This window comes from Pteronotus mesoamericanus, unplaced genomic scaffold, assembly GCF_021234165.1.
Source record: "Pteronotus mesoamericanus isolate MK-2021 breed Mesoamerican mustached bat unplaced genomic scaffold, CSHL_Meso_final scaffold_31, whole genome shotgun sequence".
NCBI lineage: Eukaryota > Metazoa > Chordata > Mammalia > Chiroptera > Mormoopidae > Pteronotus > Pteronotus mesoamericanus.
In genome coordinates, this window is record NW_026555312.1 from 27,075,291 (window position 1) to 27,098,870 (window position 23,580).

Sequence of the window (23,580 nt, forward strand, 5' to 3'; positions counted from 1 at the left end):
TGGCTTCCTTGTCCTCCCTCAACTTGATGCAGATAAGTCCAGGATAAGCTAGGATGTGTGGCTTGCAGTCTGTGAGCTCTGTTTTACCTAATACAAAAGTAGCCTTTTTGTACAATGCTGTATTAAAAACATGTCTTCTGAACAAAAATAGTAGCACAGGTTAAGCTGCCAGGATGAACTCTCTGCAAATAGGAAGATAACCATTCTGCACAAAAATTTGTAGAACTCCATTGTCTGAGGATGACAGCTTCTCACTGTGTAGTGCTAATTAATCAATTCATACTGTTTCACAAGATTCCATCCAAACTTTCTGTTGCAGAGAAGTGCTTCCTTTCCACATCCCATCCAGGCACCATTCATTTACCATTAGCTGAAGCAGTTTCTTAGACTTTCCAGCGGGGTGACTTGCAAGCAGATTGGGAAGGCCCCCGTGTCTGCAACACCTTCTCCCCCTTGGCTTGGATGGAAGTGGCCGGGAGTCCTGGTTGATCCAGAAGCAGGTGGTGGCTTTTTTGTGGCAGATCATCTTTTCTGTGCAGTGTTCACCTAGAAGCTCAGGCTTTCACTGTCTTCTTGTCCCCTCACAGAGGGGTTGGGTCAGAGAGGAAGCAGGCGCTGCTGACGAGAGCAAGCCCCCTTTGTTTTCCCACAGTTCGCAGGGGTTCCCTCAGAGATCTGAGCCTAGTTTGTGTGAGTTCATCTGCTGCCTCCTGCTGTGTCTCCTGCTCTGCTTCACCTCAGGCTGTCCTGACTCCTACTTATGAAAACTTTTTTGGAACTTGCCTTATCTGAGATCTTCCTTCTAACTAACCCCTCTCTGTTTCCACCTCAGGACTAGAATCCTGACCCCAACATCTTCTCTAAAGTTCCCTCAAAAACCAGCACCAAGGGCAAAGATGGCCAGTGTGTAATGTGACATGTGAAGTCTGTTTAACTTCTTTTAAAACCTGTGTCTTAAATATATATGTGTGCGTGTACACACATACAGTGTATATCACAAATGCTCAGCGAGTGATCAGAAGCCAAGGGGATCAGGCACGCATGTTAGAAGTTAAACAGCTGGATGAGGAACAACCGAAGTGCAGAGGATATGGCCTGGAGCCTAAGATTTGAGTCCTTCGCACAGAGGAAAGAGCAGACATGGAGCCCAGTGTGATCCCAGCAGCCCCTGGCTTATCCCTGCATGGCCCTGGGCAAGTCCTAGCTAGCCTCCATCTCTTTGTCCTAATGAGACTACTCACTAACGCCTATGGGGTGGTGGTGTTGGGGGAGGAGAGAGTGTATGTAAAGGGCCTCTGTAAATTGATATTGACAGCTATCCCAAGGCATGGACAAAGCCTGTATGCCTGTGGATTGATACTGAGCTCAGAATCCATTTTTTACTTTTACCTGTCAATGATATTAGTCATAATAATAGTTACACTAACTCTTAGGGCTTTTCTATATAGTCCAGTTTTTTGTAATTACTGAACACGTATGCTTGTCAATACTCTTTTTAAAAGAAAATTGGTATTGTTATTAGTCCTACCTGAGTATTTTTGGCAGTTATATTTATTTCTGTAAAAATGACACAAATATTTGTTCATCCTTGACTTCACAGAAATAAAACAAACAGTAATATAAAAGAGGAAGTGAAAATGGGAGGTATGTTTCCAGGATTTTCATGTTTAACAGTATGATTTGGAGATTCTGGAATTCTTAATTCGTTTGCTACTTCCAAAAATAAGTTTCCTTGTATATGGATCTTTCTATCCGTAATTTAGGTATTATTACTAGTAAAATAAAGATACACAGTGGAAATGAAAATTTGTGTGCTCCTAAAGCACAGCAAGGCAAAATTTGCCCCTCCCTCGTTTTCTTTTGTCTGAAAACGGAAGGTCTGACCACTTTATTAAAAATGGGCATATGCTGCCCTCTAGTGACAACCTAGAGAAGAGCAGAAAAAAGAGCAAAACATTTGTGGGGAGGAAAATGAAATGATCACTTAAAACCCAATGATCCCATTCTCTAAACTGAAGTTTCAAAAAGAAAACACAATGCCAAAAATTATATTCCAAATTCTTCCAAAATTGTTTTAATCTTACAGAATAATTTTAAGGTATCTTTGATGGAAAACCAAACAAAATTGCTTTCTTAGAAAAAATATATAAAGATACATTGCACATTATATATACATGTGTACTTATATGATATGTGTATATAGGTACTTTTTTAATGGTTCATGTAGTCCTACCAAAAATCAAATGTATTTCATTTCATTTGACCTGATTTATTAACATAATAGTATAACAGAGCTCATTTGTCATAATGAAGGGAGACTTCTGTCTGGCGCTGAGCACCGCTCCTTTAACCATGAATCCATGTTCAGCCTTCCTCATGGGTGTGGGCACTCTACCTTCCTGCATATTAACCCACGTACGGTCTTCATGTGCACTGAGCAGGGTCAGCCTCTTGCTGATTGTCAGTCGCGTTCACTCTTAGTGCAAAGGTCAGGTGGAAACCCAGGAGGTTTCAGAAAAAAATGATGTCTTATTGATATCAAGGTCCTGCTGAAACACGTCCATTTTCCCTAGGATCTGATATGTCCCTTGCAATGTCCTTTGGCTTCCTGAAGTGGCCAGAACAATCAAAAAGACTTACGTGGCTATTTTGGGTGTCATATTATTCATCTTACAGATGGAGTCCATCACGTTGCTCTTTCTCGTGGTCATCTATATTTAACCTGTCCTGTTAGTTTGGGTGAGCCGACCTTCCTACCTAGGAAGCCAGTGTAATCCATAAACATCCAGTATCTATTAAGTGTAAACAATGTGTGCCAGCTGATGTTCTGGGAAATAACCCTTGACCTTGAAGAGTTCATAAACTAATAAGGATGATAAACGTATGGACAAATACTAGCAGAAAGGTTCAGAGTGTCTTTAAAAGATTGCCTGGAACTCTCTGTCTGGGAAGGGCATTTTTATCTGGGAGACAATCCCCAAAATATTGCTGTTTCTCATTAGTGGCCCCGTTGATGGCTCAGTAGCACAATGGTGAGACTATTCCTCTGGCACTTTCAGTCTTTCCCTTGGCAAAAGGCTTTCTAATACGCAGACAGTACGCACGACACATCACAGCCTGGGTGAGGGGTGGCTGTCTGCTTTCCTCCGTGGCTAAGGCTGGGGAATTCTGTCACTCACTGAATCATGTCTCGGTTGTCTATTGCTGTATAACAAATTGCCCCAAAACTTAGTGGCTTCAGACAACCTATGCTCATCATATCACAGTTTCTGTGCGCAGCAGTCTGTGTGGCCCAGCTGGGCCCTCAACTGCAGAGTCACTCCCCGGCCATAACCAGCTGGGGCAGGGCTAGCTTCCAAGCTCAGTCAGTAACTGGCAGGTTTCTTAATCCACTTGGACTGCTATGACAGAATACCATAGACTGGGTGGTTTATAAACAACGGAAAGTTATTTCTCACAGTTCTCGAGGTAGGGAAGTCTAGGATCAAGGTGTCAACAAATTCGGTGTCTGGTGAGGGCCTGCTTCCTGGTTCATAGACGCCCATCTTCTTGCTATACCCTTACGTGGTAGAAGGCGCAAGAGAGCTCCCTGGGGTCCCTTTTATCAGGGCACTAATCCCATTCATTAGGCCTCCACCTTCATGATCTAATCACTTCCCAAAAGCCTCACCTCCTAATCCCATCATACTGAGGATCTGGAGTTCAACATGTGAATTTGGGGAAATATAAACATTTACACCGTTAACAGCAGGATTCAGTTCCCCACCCACAGTTGGACTGGGGACCTTAGTTTCTTGCTTAGATCCTTGGAAGCCAGCTTAGATCCTTGCCACATGGTCCCCAACAGCATAGCAGCTTGTTCCATCAAAGCCAACAAGAGAATCTGCTAGAAGTCACAGTCTTTTTGTAACATAAACAGAAGGACGCCTCATTACCTTTGCTTCATTTTATTCATAAACAGTGAATTACTAGGTCCAGCTCATTCTTGAAGTACAGGGGTGTGAACACTGGGTGGTGGTAGAGATTGGGGCCATCTTAGAAATCTGACTTCCATGCTGAGTAAGTACCCAGGTCCCAGCCAGCCCAGTCAGCTCCCAGACAGCAGCTGGGTCGAGGCGAGGGATAGCAAACTGAGTCAGGGCTGGTTCCTGCCCTTGAAAACCTCTTAAGTATATATTAGAGGTGCACAGACATGCAAACATGAGCGAGTCTGGGCTGTCAACTCAAGTGTACTGAGCGCATGGTGGGAGCACCCAAGAGAGGGGAAGGGAAGGGCGCATGGCCGAGAGCACTTGGCAGTGTGCGCAGCCTGTACAAGGGTGCTGCCTGCTACTGCCAACTCCCAGGACAGATGGAGCAGCCAGTGGTCTAGGAGGAAGGAGGCCTGTGCACGAAGGAGCAGAGCAGTGTCAGGGGAGGGAATAAGGCCTCGTTCCAGATGACGCAACAAGCAGGAGCAGAAGTCTCTGGAAGGGAGAGGGTGGTGAGTCAGAGGCAGCTTCAGGAGGCGTTGTTTGCAGGACTTGGGTGAGAGGACCCGGCAGGAGGGGAAGGGAGGACCAAAGCAGTTCCAGCACCCTCTGCCAGCCTTTGGGTCTCCACGTTATGGCTGGAGGCTTTGGTCTCCACGTCTTTTTAGCCTTTCAGTTCTTGAACTTGCTCAGCTCCAGCTTTGCCTTCAGGCTCCTGTCCAGCCCTCACCGAACACCTCCAGCCCTGAACCAATCCACTGATCTCCTGTCTTCCCTTCACCTCCTGCTCTTTGTCACTGTAATGTTAATGCAGCAAGAAAGAAGTTAGAATGCATTGGTATTTCTGCTTTGTGGTGCCAACGGCGAGGGGAAGAGAGCCTTAGACAACTGGAGGGAGAACAGCAGCACACCTGCACTCTGCGCGCCGTGTCCCCAGCACGCCATCCCCAACTCTGGTACACCAGTGCTCCTCGCTTCGCTGCTCTTCCCACCCCCGTTTCACAGGTCTTCACCGAGGCTTACAGAGGAAAAGCTGGCCGTGGGGGAACCAGAGTTCTGACCTAGTCCGCTGGCTCTGGAACCTCTCTTCACTGTTGCACCTCCCACTGGTGTAGCAGGACGAATCTGCGTGGCAGCTCACTCTGGCCTGGCCTGTGCGTATGGATTTACTTGAGCCTGGGGCGGCAGTGATTGCCGGCAAGAATTTGCTGACACCTTGACCCTAGGAGTGTCTAGTCTTGACACTCCTCAAAGTGAATAAATATTAGTGAAGCCTCTGTGCCAGAACTGTGCCGGGTGTGGGAACCCCAGGTGAAAAGCCGCGTATCCCTCAGGCAACACGTGAGACCATTATCTGTCCTGAGAACCTGGCTGGGCTGGACATGAAGCATCCAGGGAGCTTAGCTGAGCCAGGGTGAGAGAACCTCATGGAGGGAGTGAAGGAGAGCGAGGAACTCTGAGGCCGAAGGTGCTTGGGGGAGCCAGTTGACCTAAGGGCATGGGGCCAAGGGACAGGAGAGAGACACGGAACCCTCGGGAGCTGTGCAGTAGACAGAAAGTAGCCACCGAAGGATTTGGAGCAAGTGAGTAGCACCATCAGCTCTGTATTCTAAACAGGTCACTTAGTCAGCGGTGAGGAAAGAAAGTCTGAGGGGACGGAGGATCCCCATGGGAGATACACCAGTGAGGGGAGTGTAACCCCAGTGGGTGTGAACTTGGTCACTGGTTGGGAAAGAGAAGAGTCAGGGACTCCCAGGCTCTGGCTCTGTCCCTAGGACACTGTGCCTGGTGAGGCTGTCCCTCTTGAAACCCAGCCCTGAGCCTTAGCCTGCAAGCAACCAAAGGAGTACTGTTTCCCACGCCCCACCCTCTGGTGGGCGAACTGCTACCTGCAAGTATACAAGGCCATTCCTAACTCAGAAAAGGGGAGAGGGGAGTGTCTTTTATTTTTTTGTTAGGAAGCATGACAAAATGGGGGAGACCAACCATTGTCTCACCCATCACACACAATTGCTGTTGTAATGTCCTGTTCTTTGAGGGAAAAAATGTTTGCAAGGCTGTGCTCCATCCTGTCTTTACCACAGAACTCTGTATGTCTGATTTAAAGGTGGCCCTTAGGTAGAGGTGTCCACCTGGGGAGCCCCAAGACACCACCCTCCCTGCCTGAGTGCCCCTCATTCCTGTCTCCCTCCCAATCCAGGACTGGCCAGCCAGAGGGCCTATTGTAGTGGGAGAGCAGAGAGCCAAGGCAGGGTCTCTCTCTCCCCTTGCAGGGGACAGTGAAGGCCCTGGAGAGGGGAACCTGCTGCTCAGTCCCATGGGGGACAAAGCAGAGCAGAAGCTCCCACCAGACAGCAGGGGAGACAGGCAGAGGGGAGAGTGGGCAGCCTCTGAATTCTCAGGAAGAAAAGGTGAGGCCTGGCTCGCTGCCTTTCTAGGCCAGAAATTTGGGGGATTTGTAGTAACAGGAGGCCCCAGCCTCCACAGGTAGAACAGTATTGGGTTTTCTTAACAGCTTTATGGAGGTATAATTAACATACCATAAAGTTCATCCATTTTTAGTATGCAATGCAATGATCACCACAGTCCAGTTATAGGGTATTTTCCTCTCCTGAGAAAGTTCCCTCATGGCCCTTTGCAGTCTCTGTCCCTACCCCCAGCGCCAGGCCACCACTATCCTGCTCTCTCTCTCTCTACAGATTTGCTTTCTTTGGACAATTTCATATAAATGTAATCATACAGTCACTTAGCATGTTCCCAAAATTCATCCATGGCCCCTTTGTTGTTATTGTGAATACCATTGCACTGTCTATGATGGACCACATTTGTTTCTCTAGTCACTACCTGCTGGACATTTGAATTCTGTGCAATTTTTGGCTGATATGAATAATGTTACAATGAGCATTCACTGAATAAGTTTGTGTATAGACATACATAGGTTGTCATGATTCATAGGTTTAGAATTGCTGAATCATAAAAGTTTAGATTTAACTTTTTAAGAAAATGCCAAGCTCTTCCACAGTGGCTATACCATTTTTCTTTCCTACCAGCAATATCTGAGGGTTCTGGTTTCTCTGCATCTTCACCAACACATTACTATCTTTTTTATTATAGCCATCGTAGTGAGTGTGAAATAATATCTCATTATGGATGTAATATGCATTTCTCTAATGACTGATGGTGTACATCTTTTTGTATGCCAAATGAATATTTTATGGTTTCTCCAGAGAAATGTCTATTCAAATCTTTGGCCCATTTTTTAAATTGAGTTCTTACTGAGAGCTCTTTATATATTCTGGATATGAGTCCTTTATCATATATACTTTGTAAACATTTTCTCCCAGTGTATTGTCTATACATTTTCTTAAGAATGTCTTTTGGAGGGCAGAACTTTATAATTTTGATAAAGTTCAGTTGATCTTTTTCTTTTTTCTCTTATGTACCTGCTTTTGATGTTGTGTGTAAGAAATCCTTTTCCTAACCTAAGGTGACAGAGATTTTTCCCTTTTCCTCTAGAAGTGTTACACCTTTAACTCTTATATTTAGGGTTATAGTCCATTTGTACAGTAGTTCATTTTGGTGTCTGTTGTGAAGGTCCAACTTCATTCATTTGCACGTGGATGTCCAGTTGTCCGAACACCACTTGTTGAAAAGACTATTTATTCCACACTGAATTTGCCTTTGTCAAAAATCAGTTCACCATAAATGTAAGGGTTTATTTCTGAACTGTCAGTTCTGTTCTCTCCATCTATCAATGTGTGAAGGCAGTACCATACTGCCTTAATTACTGTAGTTTTATGGTAAGTTTTGAAATTGGAAAAATCCATCCTCGGATTTTGTTATTTTTCAAAATTGTTTTAGGTATTTTGAGCCCTCTGCATTTCCATATAAATCTTGAAACCAGATTATCCCTTTCTGCATAAATAAAAATCATATTGGAATTTGAAAGGAATTGTATTGGCTCAATTCAGAAAGAATTGCCATCTTAACAATACTGAATGTTTCAATCTATGAACATAGAATGGCTCTCCATTTAGTTTTATATTTTTAATTTTTCTCAGCAACATTTTATAGCTTTCAGCATATATCTTGTATTTCCTTTGATATTTATTTCTAAGTATTTTACTATTTTGATGTTACTGTGAAAGGAACTTTCTTAATTTCATCTTCAACTTGTTTATTGCTAGCATGTAGACATACAGTTGACTTTTCTAGGTTGATCTTATAGCTTGTGTCCTTGAAGGACAATATTTTTGTGAGTTAGAGGTGCGTGCAGTGTTACCAAGGGAATCACTGGCCCCCTTGGTAGCTGGGAGCTCATACCCATCTCCCATGTGCTGCAGGGGCCTCCCCTTCAGCCCCTCTTTGCAAAATAAGCACATCCAAGAATAAAGGTCACTTCACGAAAGGGCAGTAGTACCTAACTATTGAGCAGCTCCATTTGGAAGTTACTTAAACCAGCTGAAATCCGCACTCCTGTACCTTCTGTCTACTGGTCTGGATCAGCTCTCTGGGGCAAGGCAAACAACTGTTCTTCCCTTCCTTGAGACACGACTTCCTCATCAGCTCCTTCACTGGGACCCCAAGGCTCTGAGAGCAGCCAGCCTTGTCTGACCTGTATGGTGAGGGCACAGTAGGACCACTACCTCCTGTCACCTGAACACCCTGGTCCTCTTTGCTGCAGCCCCACACTGCACTGCTCTCTCAGTGTCCACATAACACTTTCTTCTCAATACTATACCTTTATGTCAAAGTAGACATTAGTTAGAGGTATAACAGTTTTCCTCGATGTTATCTGCAAATGCCTCTGGAACACTTGGTAGGTCCCTTTTGTGGCGGAGGAATGCAGAGAAGTGGCCCAAGCTCCAGTCTTGCATTGAGTCCTTTTGGAGCTCAGTGCTTCAGTGAATTTCTCTATCAGTGCATGGTTCTGGTACAACATTTCCCATTGGCGGTGTGCTGATGTGCAGAATGATCTTTAGGAAATACATGGGACATGACGATAAATAATGTCAACTCACAGTGAGAAAATTGCTGTTTTTTAAAGATCTTCAAATCTCCCTGATTATGGCAAGGAGAAAGTCTGTCAGTGTTAGTGTTTTTAACACCTTCTTTAACCCCTGGTAATCCCCCCATGCCTATCCACACACACACTGCTCCTTTTCAGTGAAGAGCATGAGCGCAAGCTATGGGAAAATAGCGTAATTTAATAATACTTTCCTTTTCACTGTATGTATATTATTTATAGCAAGTGACACTTTTTCCATTTACAGTGTTATAAAGGTAGTGAACTAGAAGTGGTGTACCGGTGACTGAGCTAAAGGTGGTTTGGGATATCCCACATACAAGAGGCTCTGGTGTTGGGTAACGCCCGGTACTGACACTTAAGCCAGGCTTCTGGGTCTGCCGTGAACTTGCCCAGTGACCCCCTTGAAGCTGCCTACACACTCTGGGAGCCACTGTATCCCTGGGCGCCGAGGTGTGGCTGTGGATACTATCTAACATTGGACACTCAACCCTCCCGTAGGTGCGGCGGGCTGGGACTGGTGCTGGCCAGCGCGGGCTTCGGCATGCTGACAGCGCCCATCATCGAGCTGCACAACCAGAAAGGCTACTTCCTGCACCACATCATCTTCGCCTGCTGCACGCTCATCTGCATCATCTGCATCCTCCTGCTGCCTGAGAGCCGGGACCAGAGCCTTCCCGAGAGCATCTCCAATGGGGAGCACTACACGCGGCAGCCGCTCTTGCCACACAGGAAGGGTGAGCAGCCGCTGCTGCTCACCAATGCCGAGCTAAAGGACTACTCAGGCCTACACGACGCAGCAGCGGCCGTCGGGGATGCGCTGCCCGATGGCGCTACAGCCAACGGTGTGAGGTCCTGTGGCTCTGGGCGTGGTCTGCCCTGAGGGGCGTCTGGGTCCTGGGGTGGGGTTGCTTACGCATAGGCTTACAACACGTGGCTGCTGGCTGCAGCAGGCAAACAAGGCTGTGACGCCTCTGGGGCACGGGACCTTACACTGGTGTGGGGAATTCTTTCCAGAACTCTAAGGATCATGTGTGAGGAAGCAGACTCTTCGGAATTAAGACTTTCTTTTCTGCCATTAAATGTTCGTATTTATTTTGGTCATTTTTACGAGAAGCACTTTATTCCCTTTCCTCTCACTGACCTTGAAATAGAACCACCTCCTTCGAAAGAGGGACCCAGTCGCCCCAGCGCTGCAGCCGGTCTCCCTGCAGGTCTGCCGCTGTCGCCCACCACCCCCTGAGCAGCCAGAGGCCACCTCTGCTGCTGGAGCCGCACCCATGCTGCCTGCCTGTATGCAGACACCTACCATGGAGCAGTTCCCAACTGCAGATTAGACACTGAAATGTAAATGAAGAGGTGTTTACTAGGGAGTCTGTTATGGTTTGTAACGTGTTTTCTGTTTGTAAGGTCAGAGCTTCTGTTACGTGTTTTGGGGGAAAGCAGCTCACAGATATCATTAAAACCAGCTTAGTCTTTCCTTCGAGATCATCCTTTGGTACTTCATGCTGGAAACTGTTTGGGGAAAATCTTAAACATGTAACCACCCATCTTAAATAATTAGTGGCAGTGTCGCCAGTTTGCGGACCAAGTTTGCCTAGTTAAGGTCACAACTAGCAAATGTGTGGAAGTCTGAGACATGTTAGCATTAATGCGCCTTCTCAGACTTGGCTCCAGCAGAAAAGTTCCCTCTTTCACTATCAGCTTTTTTTCCAGAACTACTTGAAAATGTGGCTACTTTCTGAACTGAAACCAATAGGATAAGAACTGACATAGACGACTAAGGCAAACCCACAGGAGGGAGGGGTGCGCTCCCAAATATGGCCCTTCACGCACAACCGGAGCACACACCACATGGACACCACCAGCTTGGATGACTGTCAGCTCTCACTAATTTCACGCTGAGGGACTGCAAAGCCTGTGGGAGCTGGTCCTCTTCATGCCTGCCTTTGCCTGCTTCCTGCCATTTCTGTCAGCACAGAGGTGGGGCTTAGGGCAAGGAGTGGGATGCTCACCTGTTAGTCCAACTGACCTCCTGCCTCTTAAAGCATCAAGACGAATTGGGAGAAAGCAATAACTCACCAAAGTTCAGCTCCCACCCCGTGCCCAATATCCAAGAGTTTTCATTGTGTTCTTCATTTTGTCCCGCAAGAAGGCTTCCTCGTCCCTTTCACGTCAGGCTTTCTCCACCTGTCAGGGGGGATTTCAGAGGAAACTCGGAAGGCTTCCTCAAGGACACACAGGGGCCACTAAAAAACAAGCTTTAATGGCACAGGCAGGCACCACCTTGTAGCAACTTAGGCACCTGATTATTTTAGACAGCCTGGTTCTTTCTAAAATTGTCTACCCCCTCCTCCCCGCCCCCCTCCCAGTTTGTGACATGGGCTGTGGCTGTTTTTCCAAAGTAATCGTAGCCTCAGGTCTGTGAATCAGGTGACCTCCAACTGACAGTTACTATAACTCAAAGGGCCTGAAAAGGGGTTGACTTAACTTGCCTTTCTCCCCTTCTAGCTTTCTACGTTGTCTGTGTCTTTCTCTCTCCACCCACCATCTCCTCCAAATCTGGTAGACATCAATAGGAGCCTGCTGACTTGATAAAAATACAGTGAGGAGGTGAACAAACTGGCAAGCATGTGCGATTCCAGTGAGTAAACCACACTTTCTCTGTCAATCAATGGGGCCTGGGATCTCCAGCTTCATCCAAGGGCCACTGCTTAAGAAGGAAGGGCAAGCATCTGGCCAATCTCCCTGTTCCAGCCCAGCTCATCCTCGCCTTCTCTCATCTAGGTCACTTTTGTTCCATGTTTCAATGTTAGTCCACATTCACCTTACTTTAAAAAGGACTTTCTTTACAAATGTGCAGCCTTTGCGTGCCAAACTTGTGAAATACCTTTTGCCTTTTTTAGAGTACTTGCTACAAAGCTACCTGGCAGCAAGATCCATTAAGTCCAGGACATGTCATATGCAGCAGCCAAGCCACTGGGCAGTTGAGAAAGGTGGGCAGGAGCCAGTGAGGTTCTGGGCCAGCCCCTGGCCAGGTGTATTTCTGCATTTATCACCCCAGCACTAGGACACCTTTCAGTCCCTTCACTCTACTACAGAAGGACTTGTGAGTCTTCACTCGCTGATCACAGAGACCTTCTTTAAGAACTGCCCTGAAGCTGTAGAGTGCTGCCAGTAATGTCTGAGAAGGTGGAGGGAAGGCACAGCACTTAGACACTCCTGTTCCAAGGTCTCTGATCTCCATCCTAAATGACAGAAACACTTGTCCAATGGAGATAACGTTGTCACTTCAGCAATCAGGACTAACTCACAGGTGACAAGAGAAGCAAGCTATGAGGACTGGGCTCTTGGACTGAGGTCTAGCAGCTGTGAATGATGCCGAGAAGCCAACGATCAGTAGGTGGTATCTCTGGGCAGAGGTCCCACAGCTCTTTTCTCCAGGCGGCCTCATGATTAGGCTGAGCTCTTCTGTTGCTGGTTTAGCTTAAGGCTCTCTGAAGCTCTTGAGGAACACCTTTATGAAATACAGCCAAAGCAGAAAAGCTTCCCTGTGGGCTTAGCCCCGTGAAGTCCCACACCAAGTGGGCAAGGCAATAAGGACCCACCCAAGCCTGATACAGGTCCCGGGCCTGCCGTGCTCTGCATGGAAGGGGCTGCAGCCACCAGCTCCCTCGTGGCTGTTGGTTGTGCTTGGACTCCTCAGTCCTGTTTCCTTCGTGGTCACTAAGAAAACAGTTCTCAGGCATTTCAAGTCCGCCTCCCCACCACCTCCTCCCCTGCCCGGGGAGACACATCCAGGTATGTGCTGCAGCTATTCTCCTCCACCAGCCACGCCTACATCCTGCTATCCTTTCAGGGAGCTGGGATCCCTTTCCATAAAAGTTATGCACAAATGTGAACACCCAAGGCAGGGCTGGACAGGTCTTCATTTCCTTTTCTGGAAGTCAGTAACATCGAATACCTGAAGTACTAGCACCCAAGACAAAAAGGAAAAAGTTTTGTTTTGTTTTCTGAAAGAGTATAATTAACTTGCAACTAGAGGAAAGGGACTGATAAATTGTTTTGGCCACAGACCAGAAAGCAAAAATAAACCTCGTAAAGGGAGTATTGCACTCAAAACAATACCACTTCCTAGAGCCAAACAAGAAATGACTGAAGTGCCATTAAATGAACTGTGACCATAGCGTTGCCCAGCCCCTAGGTGGCGCACGGGGCACGCACGTGCTGGGGAAGGCCCACACTTCACTTTCCTTTCAAGTACTCCTCGCTTTACTGTATTGTGTTTTGGAAAAGCAGCACAGTGTATTAAGTCTAGTGGGAATACTTCCCTCTGTCCTTTCAGCCACCCCCACACTTGAGGTTTCTAGTCCGAACCATGTTACTGTACATGTCAACCGGGATCAATCTGGAGGTGCTCATTCATAGCACAAGCCTAAATCAAGTTCTGAACTGTGTTGTTCAAAGCTAAATGTCTGCATGATGTCACATCTGTTGTACCTTTGGGGAAACTTTGTATGTAAATGTACAGAAATAAAAATATTGCCCCATTAACAAATTTCCTCTGGAATGTCTTCCCTACCTCATCTGATGGTATCCAATGAAGGGCATTTCACAACCATTGACTACAAGTAATAAAAACTCTTTATTCAGATATTGCTGTGTCCCTGTTTTAGCGCCTCTGTAAACCAAGACTTCACTCAGCCCAGGAACGGTGGGTGGCCTCTCCTCTGTGGGCAGAGTCCCAGTCTTAAAGACAGGCAGAGGCAGAGGCAGAGGCAGGAGTAAACAGAAATGGTTTATTCAGAGCCACTCTCAGACCACCTGAGAAATGGCAGCCATCAGTAAATTTGAGTTCTTTTGTATATTCATGTCCTGCTATTCGTGGCCTGCAAGTTCCTAGAAAGGTCGAGAAATGATTGTCTCACACTGTGATTCTGTGAGGAAAGACTGATAACCCAAAACACTCTTCTTTAATGTAGTATTTTTTAATAAGAAATCAATGTTTCTTTAATAAAGTTTTATACCAAACTCTTCTCTCCATAGCCCTGATTTTGTGTTACTTACTCTTCTTAGAGAGGTGCCCACTGTGCTTCCAAGCGCTGATGATGTTGGCTAAGACCTCGGAGGTTGGCACAGGAAGTCTGCTAAGGAGGGAAGCATCTTACACCCCACATCTACTCCTCTGAAATGCCTTTATGCCCTGGCCAAAGTGTCACCACCCCTGGCTGCTGACCACTGGCTCAGTGCCTTCCACCACTACATGGAAGTGTTACAGAGCCCTAAACTATCCCCCTCTAGTAACAAAAGAGGTCCAGATGAGCCCCAAAGACTACAAAGCTCTTAAGTCAGTGGTCCTCCACCTTGCCTGGGCTGAGAAGCACCTGAGGAGCTTTTCAACCCCACCAAAGCCTGGGCCCCTGGCCATCTGCGACTCTGGGAAAAGGTCATGCACATTCAGATATGATGCCAAGGTTAGAAGCCACTGACCCATGAAATACTGGCTTTTGGAAAAAGAAGTGGGAAAAAAATTTAGCACTTGGTATTAGAAAGGTCAGAATCTACTTCAAGTGGTAGAAAAAGCTAAGGATTAAAGATGACTTGGGACTTGGGGAAAAAGAAGAAAGACAGGAGGAGCAAGCATTTGGATCTACAAACACAAAATAGATAAAACCTTAATTGACAGCTTAATTGTCATGGCTCTTACAGTTTGCAAAGTATTTCTGTGTATTTAATCCTAAAAATAACCCAGCACAGTGCAGATGATTCTCACTGTATAGGAGAGGAAACAGGGCCCAAAGTAGTTAGAGCCTTCACCAAGACGACAGGTCTAGTGAGCAACGAGGAGTGGGGATCCAACCCAGGCCCAAGGGAGAACACAGCAGGGGAAGGGCTTATTACCTCAACTTTCATTGGGGATGGACATAACAGAGTTATGGCTAATTTACCCTTCAATCCAGTTAGCCCCCTTCAATCCCAACACAGTCACAAGGAAACTACTGCCCATTTTGCTTTCCTCCTTCCCCAGTTTGATCAGTTAGAGCCCTATGGCCCACAGTTTGTTGAAGCGAAGAAGGAAAATTACTAAGATTAATACTTTGAAAACAAAATGTAAACACATTAACCTGGTGACAAACAGTGAAATTCAGTTCATTTATTTAAATGTATATTGTACATAAGTTATAAATCCTCACTTCTGCCACTCAGCTAGAACTTTTCGGGAAAAGCCTCCATTTCTTCCTTGATCCTGTTTTCTACAAGTAATGCGAAGTTACTGTCTGTATTTTGTAGGTTATAGCTGACAAACACCTGCTTGTTGGTCTTCCTGGCTAAAACGAGAAAACACAATGACATGCTATGATTGAAATACCTGGAGATTCTGTGCCTCAGGCCTACCTGACAGCAAGAAATACTTGGGAAAAGACAATGGGCTTTCAAGGAGAGAGAAGAAAGTTCTAATTTTTATGACTTCACGGGCATCTGCTGCAAATGCAGACCAAAATTTGGACCCTATCTAAGTCCCTAGAAGAGTGGTTCTTAAAGTGAGGTCCCCACATCAGCGGCATCCCCTGGGAAGTCGTTAGGTACACACATTCTGGGGCCCCACTCCCCAGGCCGACTGAATCAGAAAAGCTGGGGTATGCCCATGGGACCTCCAGGGGATCCAAATACTATCACTTAAAGAGCCACTGCTCTACACACACTATTGGTTTGTTTCACTTTTCAGAAAACATCGATAATATTAAAGTATTTAAAAGAAAATACTAAAGTTCTCCTTCAGTGCCATCCTCTCTACCAATTCCTAGAGATAATCCTACATTTCTTATTTCTGTGCATATACACAGATACACACACATACATACATATATATATATGTGTGTGTGAACATACACATATACACACAAATGTCTAATTTTCAACTTGATGTTGAATATGTTTAGCCCCTTTCTACAGAACCAATAATAGTTAAAGTGTACTGCTTCAACTACAGAAATCAATATGAAAGAAAGACACGTATCCTGAAGCCAAGCCGGGCAGTAAGCCTGAAGCAGTTATATATTGTGTCTGCACCAGCGATGGGACCTCCTCCCTCAACCTCACACCACACACAAGGCAGGTGCAATTCCTCCTCCCAGCAGAGCTACCCACCCATCCTCCCACCCCATGGACTTCAGATGACCACACTAACCCCAGTACCAAAGGCAAAAAAGATGGTGAGGAGAGGTGAGGCTGGTACCTGTCAAGTCATACCCGCTAAGCCTGCCCTCGTTCAGTGGCAAGAAACTCCCTGTCCCAAAGGCAGGGCTACTCTGATGCCAAGCGCTCTACTTGCTAGGATGGGGTCTTACAGGGAGCAGAACTGTATCTGCCTCCATCGTCTACCCAGCAGTCCCAGCTCTGGCCTCTAGAGCCACACAGAGTAAGGGGTCCCCATCCACATTACAGACTCCAATACTTCCAGGGTCACTCTGAACCCTCTCGATCATCTCTTTTCTGACTTTTTTTCATCTTCCATAGAAGATACTGTTCAGGACACTGCTCTCCTCTCAATCCCCCTTCTAGACAACTGACAATGGCTAATAATGCATTTTCAACTAATCTGCAAAATAATAGTGCAGACTGATGCATTTTTAATAGCACAGGGCTGTACTGGACAGTGCCTTTGTGATCTCAGCCGTTGGTGATGCCAGCAGCCACATCACACCTCTGACTTTTCAAGCTTTTTCCATGTGCCTGTCCTTATCAGGCAATGGCTGAGAGCGGCCAGTTTATGCTAATACAGGCAGAATGGGAAACATCATTCATATTTGAATTTAATAAGATGGTAAGGATATTATTTTTTGTCTCTGTTCTGTTTCAACTGATGTAGATTATTATAAAGTGATGTAAACCATGTGAGGAAAATGTTAATTTTAAAAAGCCCCAACATAGGCACAAAACTCAAAAAAAAAAAAGCCCCTTGTTTTTTACGTACAAACTACTACCACACATCCTTCTTATGGACACCCCCGAGCCTACTTACTTTTTTTGACATATCTACTTATTCATAGCTCACCAAACGAGCTCCTGCCACCCTGCGCTACGAGAATCTGTCATCCACACTGTGGTAATCCACCCATTTTCTGGTCTAAAACCATCAACATCCCCATGTCTTCACCAGAGTAGCCAGAGCACACAGCGGTCTTTGTGACATAGGAGTGTCACCCCTTAAATGCTGACAGTCTACGGTGAAGCATGCGGAAGAGTCATGTCTTTGACTCACTTTCATGTGCTTCAGAGAAAAACGATGTGAACATAGAAGGAATGATGACAACTGAGAATCTGGGCACAGCCTAAACAGGAATTCTTTGTATCTTTTTTTGTAACTTTTCCATAAATTTAAAATTCCTAATAAGAAGTTACCAAACAACTTACTAGTCAGGTTTCTCTAATTTCAGGCTAAAGAAAAAGACTACTTTTTAGCAGCCATCCTCACGGTCTGCACCCTGTGCATGCAGAGAACTCCGTGCAGCAAGTCTAGAATCACCTGTCCTCAACCTGACAATGATACCCGGGCTCCCCAAGAACTGCGTGGGTGCATTCCAGAGTGACAGACATACACGTCCCCACATATCAGGGATCAAATGGACAGAATTTCAACACAACTACTGGGTAAAATATAGGGGCCGGGCCGTATTCGCCATACACCCCCAGCACCAGGACACTAGGCCTCTATAACTGGCTCTGTAACTCAACAGACTGGGAACACTGGTGACCATGAAGACTGAAGAGGAGACAGAGGCTGTCCTACATCTGTTTTGAGAATCGAATGAAATGACAAGCAGGAGTATCCTGCATGAAATCTGTCTACATAGAAAGCAGTTGGCAGAGAAAGGGAGTACTGTTTAAGGCTCCTGGGCACCCTGTGATGAGCAGGTGATTGGCCACACTGGCTGAGGGCAAAACACATGCTGCTCTTACCTGAACTACCTGGGTATTTATACGAAGTGTTTGTTTTGGGGAGTAAGGGACGGCGGACCCTTCAACCTCACGTTCTTGCTTAACACCCGCTCCGTGCCACAGGCAGGCCAGGCCAATCTCCCCTCTGAACTCTGAATGACATCACAGGGAGAGGACAGCCCCTCGTGCACGGCGCTGGCACGCTGCTCCACAGGCTCCACTGAATCCCCAGAAGGCCCAGGAGGCTACCTATGGCCACTGCCCACTGGGTGCTGTGGGCATCATTCACTCTCCCCCCATGAGGAGTGATACGCTTACAGAAGGGAGCTGAAGCACCTGTCATTCATCAGCTTGAACAGCAGCCAAGGCACAACATGGGAGTCCCCTAGGAACATGCTGACCCTGAGACAGTGGCGGTACCATGCGGGCGTGGGTGTGCCTTCCTAAAGAAGACACAATATACAAAGGTCTGGGCTTACCCTATGGTGACGAGTTCATTTATCTCTCAGTAGAAAGATTCTTTATTTCTAAAGTGCCTTGCCTCAGGGTTCCAACGATGAGGCCCCATTTGGTCACTCTTGCAGCACCCGCCATGGGTACGTACCTAAGCGCTGGGCAAGGCCAGTGGAGGTCGTGTCGGAAGTGTCTCCGAGGAGGGAGGTGGACACAGGGATGGAATCCTAAAAGGAAAACAGAGAATGCAATGCCGCTTCTCCATCAACCAAACTTCTGTCGCTTCTGATTCTTCAGCTTCTGATTCTTCATGAGGGCAGCAGTGGCACGTCCTGGGGAGGTTGGACGCATTCACCAAGAGAAGGAAGGTCTGGCATCTGTGTCAACAGCCAGGCAGGTTGACCCTCTGAGGCATATGAGGTCACCTGAAGCTGGAATCACATTGCTGTCAATAAGTTCTCAGAATTATTTCACATAAACGGCTTGTTTTAATTCCAAAGCACGCTGAAGGGCAACATTACAACCAAGAGGAAAGCAAACAAGGTCACTAAGGCCGCGGCGGGAAGAAAGCAGTCAGAGTCTGGGCGCCAAGTGCTCCAGGTCCCTCTCACCCGGGGCTGCAGTGGAGAAGGCAGGACCCCTCATCTCCTCACCTGGACCTGTAAGACAACACAGAGCTCCATTCCCCTCAGGGTTGCTGGGCTCTTCTAGGCCAACGAAGGCCCTATGACTTTGCAAAAGGGGACCAGCCATCAGCCTCCAGATAGTGAAAATAAAAACTTGAATATGCTGGTAAATTCTCATATCAGCTAAGAAGCAATAAAATTAAAAATAAACAAAAATGGCCCTTCTGAACTCTAGAGATAATCTTACTTCCAATTACTTTGAAAGTACTCCCCCTTAACATTAAAAAGGCGAGCTGAAAAGGAAAAAACTCACTAACTTATAATATGGCCAAAGTTACTTTTACTATGAGCAGAGCACAGATTAGAGACTGCTCCTTATCTCCTAAGGGTTCAAAATTACTTCAATATGAGACAGAATTCATTTATGTCTATTAAAAAATGACAAGAATTAAAGCACTTACTACATGCTTTTTTTCTTGAAAAAGATACAAAAATATGGTCTTAATTATTGAATTTGCTTTTTATAGATTTCAAGTTCCACATTTTAATTGCTAATAGTATTTACAGTTAAACCTCCTGAAAACAGAAAATCTACCTTAACAGGGTGACCAAAAACAGAACTAAAATCCCCATACTGTTACCTTTTTTAATAGTTTATTATTTCTAAAATCATACTATGTCAAGATGGTCTCCCAGGGAGACACATGCATAGGCAGTTCACCGTGGCCAGAGGACTACCTGCCACTCACCCACGTGGGCCAGGCGCATCCTAGGTTATCTGAGCACAGAGCATCCCACCCCCATCTTCCCTGGACCCTGCATCATCCTAGTTCTGCAGTTTTTCTTGGTGCCACAAACACACTTGCTTGATGCAAGGTCAGCCAGCTGGAAGAGCAGCACAGTTGTCTGGTTTTGTTCTCCATGGTCTAGTTTTACAGGCAGGGGATTGCGGGGAAGGGAGGAGGAAGGAGACCTCACAGAACCTTCAGTGCCATCCTCCGCTCATGGGCCAGTAAACTTTTTCTAAGAAGGGTCAGACAGTAAATACTTTAGTTTTTATGGACTACAAGGTCCAATAGCAACTGCTCAACTCTACCATCAATGAGCAAAAGCTGTGACAGACCCTACTAAATGGATGGGCACAGCTGTGTTCCAACAAAACCTCATCACAAAAGTAGACACGAGCCAGCCCCCAAGCCACAGGAATCCTTGTTTTCCTGCCTTAAGCTACAGCCTGCACCTCTTCTCTCCAGCTGGCCCAGTCCTCTGCCCCCGGAGGGCAAAGTCTGGGCACACTGTGGCCAGTCAGGCAGAATGATTCCTTTTCCTGCCCCAATCTTGATGTAAGGTGACTTTCCAGTTGAGAAAATACACCCTACTAAGAGCTATGACAACCAAGTGGTCAGACCACCAGAGCCACCCACAGGAGGGGCCTTGAAACTAATTCAAGGAATCAATGCCTGGTCTTACCAATGAGCAGTACTGGTCCCCATATGACCCACAGCCTTACACATGGTCTATGATTACACCTTAGAATTACAAAAGAAGCTGAGGTGACTCCAGGGTGTCCTGACCTCCAAACACACAGGCCCACCCATAAGCCCCTCCCCGTCTAGGCCCTCTTCCTCTCCTCCATTGAAAGAAGACCAGGAAAGAAGACCTGCCCTAAGGCCCTCCTGTTGGTACCCACTGGAAAATAAATAAAAGAAAATGCACCCAGAAAAAGAACAGCGAGAAGGAAAACACATATGAGGGAAGGGAAGAGGGACCTTGTGTGAGGACATCCAGAAGAGCCATTCAGAGTCTGTATCCTTCCCAAAGCTTTGCCCAGGTCCTGCCTCATGGCTCACTCCTCTGATTTCCCACCATCCCTGGGGCCCCTCACAGACTACAATCCTTACTGCCTGACTGGCTGCGGGTTATTGGCTGTCCTCCCTAGCCAATGGGGAGTTCCCTGAGGGTTCCTCACGTATTCATTCAACAAGGATTTAATGAACAGCTTGGCAGGCACTAGGGAGACCAAAACTCATAAAACAGACAAACCTCAACACTGACTATAAACTGCGGAGGGAGCAACCAACCACTGGGGGCCTGCCAGTGGCAGCAGCAGCCAAGAGGCCAGTGGGTGGGCAGGGAGGAGGATGCGGGCAAGGCAGCTCTCTCAAGTAACAGGGCCTGGAGGGTCACTGTAAAGTCTCTGGGCTGTGCTCTAGGTTTCTCTCTTAAAAGGTCTGGAGTAGAGGAATGACAGTAGCTAACTGCAGTCTGCTGCCCCGTGAAGAACTGGCCATAAGGTGCTGTTATGGGTTAAACTGTGTCCTCCAAAAAGATATGCCCATGGCCTAAACCCTAGTACCTGTGAACAGTGACTTCATTTGGAAATAGGGTCTTTGCAGAAATAATTAAAATATAAGTTAAGGTGAGGTCATACTGGAGTAGGATGGATCCTTAATTTATTATGACTGATGCCCTTGTAAAAAAGGAAGATACACATAGACAGAGACACTCAGAGAAGAAGGCCATGCGACACTGGAAACCGAGACAGAAGTGATGACGCTGCAAGCCGAGGAGCCCCAGGGACTGCTGGCAACACCAGAGAGGAATGGGATGATCGCTCCCTCAGAGCCTCCAGAATGAACCAGCCCTGACAACACCTTGATTTCAGACTTCTGGCCTCCAGAACTGTGACAGAACAAATCTCTGTTTTAAGCCACCCAGTTTGCGACTCTCTGTTACAGCAGCTCTAACTAATACAGAAAGCAACAAGGGGAATCGGCCAGAGAAGAGATGCCACAAGCCTCGCCCGGGGCGGCAGACCTCAAGGAGGTGAGAGGTGACTGGATTCTGTGTATATTTTTTTTTTTTGAAGTATAGTTGACATAAAATACTATTACTTTCAGGGGTATAACGCAGTGATTCTACATTTGTATACCTTACGATATGGTCACCACAATAAGTCTCATTACATCCCCATGACTTCTTTATTATATAACTGAAAGTTTGTACCTCTTATCCCCCTTCACCTTTTCTTCACCTATCCCCTCAGTCCATCCCTTTCTGGCAACCACCAGTTTGTTCTCTGTATGGATAGGTCTGTTTCTGTTTCGTTCTGTTCATTTTTTGGTGGTTTTGTTGTTGTTGTTCCACATAAGTGAAATCTTACGGTATTTGTCTTTCTCTGACTTATTTCACTTCACATTGACTCATGTATGCTTTGACTGACAGCAGGGCTCACAGATTCACTGCCACTGGGCGTGTGGAGCACGGGAGAGGGGTATCAAGGATGACTCCTAGGTTTCGGTGGACTTACTATAACAGAGATGTGCTGGCTATGAGAGGAGCAGGTTTAAAGGAATAGGTCAAGAGTTTGGTCTTGAATATGTCTATTATGAGATGCCTATTAGGCTTCCAAGTAAAGACACAGAAGTCTGAAATTCAGGAAAGAGATCTGTACTGGAAACATAGATAAATGGTGTGGTCTACACAGAGAGGACATGAAAACTAGGAGGCAGATGCCATCCCCCAGGGTGCGAGTGTGACCGGGGAGCAGATCCCACTATGAAGCCCTTGGACACTCTAACTACAGGGATGGAAGAGAGAAGGAGCCAGCAGGGTGGCAGGAGCGGAGAAAAGGAACCTGCCTGAGGTCCCACGTGCTGCCCTGACCGTACACAGCTCCCCTAAGGTGGTGCAGATTTCAGACTGACCCCCATTCCCCAAAACATCATGGGAAGCGTTTTGAAGAGCTTCAAGGGCCCCCTAGGCCCGAAGACTTGAGGGCCACGCCCGCGCACCTAGCGGAACTGAACCTGCGGTCTCTCAAGCGGGCTCCGGGCGCGCGCCTCGAGACCCCTGCCAGCGCCCAGACCCCCAGCGCCCCGCCGCCTAGGGACCGCGTCCCCGCACCGTGTCCCTAGCCACTCTCTCCTCTCTCCCCTGTCCCAGTCGCCCAAACCCGGGCCGGTACTCACGTAGCGGCTACACATGGCCACGGCGAGGTTGCGCAGGTGCGGCGTGGCTCCCACCCACAGGAAGAGCGAGTCTGTCAGCCGCATGACATGGAAGTGGACCAGCTGCTCCCACAGCCTCGCGCTGAAGTTGTGCAGGGAGACATGCCCACCCGTGGCGGCCTGCAGTCCCTCCATGCAGGCCTGCAGGCCCGCGGCCCACTTACGCCGCGACCCAGCAGCTCCCCGTAGCAGCCCCTGGTCCGGATAGACCTGAGCAGGCGAGAGCCGAGCGACAGAGAGCGCTTTCGCTTTCTGCCGGAGCAGTGGGTGGGGCCTGGGGCGGGAGCGGGCGGGGCCAAGCAGCTAGTCCCTGGCCTTGCACCCAGAGCGTTGGCCACGCAGTGCAGCCGGCCTCTTCTCGCACTCCTGTAAATGTATGGCTGCGGGTGGGGAAAACCCGCTTCGCCATTTACTGGGGCAGGGCTGGCGTCCGCCGTGAGCTCAGGGTGCCCACCGGCGCCGGGCATGACTCGGCCTCGCTTGTTCCCTTCCTCCCCCACCCCTATTAGTGCACCTAGGAGCATTCCCGTGCTGCAGCTAGCCGCACTGGCTTC

At 47.2% G+C, this 23,580-nt stretch overlaps 2 protein-coding genes across 2 annotated transcripts in view; one reads left to right on the forward strand and one right to left on the reverse strand.

Annotated features, from left to right (window-relative positions):
• The window catches only part of SLC22A23 (solute carrier family 22 member 23), a 176,315-nt gene extending 162,760 nt beyond the window's left edge, over nt 1-13,555 (forward strand). Inside the window, exon 10 of the mRNA XM_054591959.1 lies at nt 9,499-13,555. Within this exon, the coding sequence (XP_054447934.1) occupies nt 9,499-9,880 (382 nt within the window). The 3' untranslated portion in view covers nt 9,881-13,555. The remainder of the gene's footprint in view (nt 1-9,498) is intronic.
• A 1,599-nt stretch (nt 13,556-15,154) lies between these two features.
• Nucleotides 15,155-23,243, reverse strand: PSMG4 (proteasome assembly chaperone 4). Its single transcript, XM_054591961.1, has 3 exons — nt 22,988-23,243; nt 18,542-18,617; nt 15,155-15,326 (listed from the first exon to the last, which is right to left on the reverse strand). The coding sequence occupies exons 1-3, from the start codon at nt 23,159-23,161 to the stop codon at nt 15,205-15,207; spliced, it is 372 nt and encodes a 123-aa protein (XP_054447936.1). The 5' UTR covers nt 23,162-23,243; the 3' UTR covers nt 15,155-15,204.
• Nucleotides 23,244-23,580: the final 337 nt, after the last annotated feature.

Excerpts from the sequence above, each read along its gene's own strand:
- PSMG4 (XM_054591961.1), bottom strand. The coding sequence starts at position 23,161 with ATGGAGGGACTGCAGGCCGCCACGGGTGGGCATGTCTCCCTGCACAAC. Across the intron at positions 18,618-22,987 it reads TGGCCATGTGTAGCCGCTAC|GATTCCATCCCTGTGTCCAC; the intron begins GTGAGTACCGGC and ends TTTTCCTTTTAG. Across the intron at positions 15,327-18,541 it reads TGGCCTTGCCCAGCGCTTAG|CCAGGAAGACCAACAAGCAG; the intron begins GTACGTACCCAT and ends TTCTCGTTTTAG.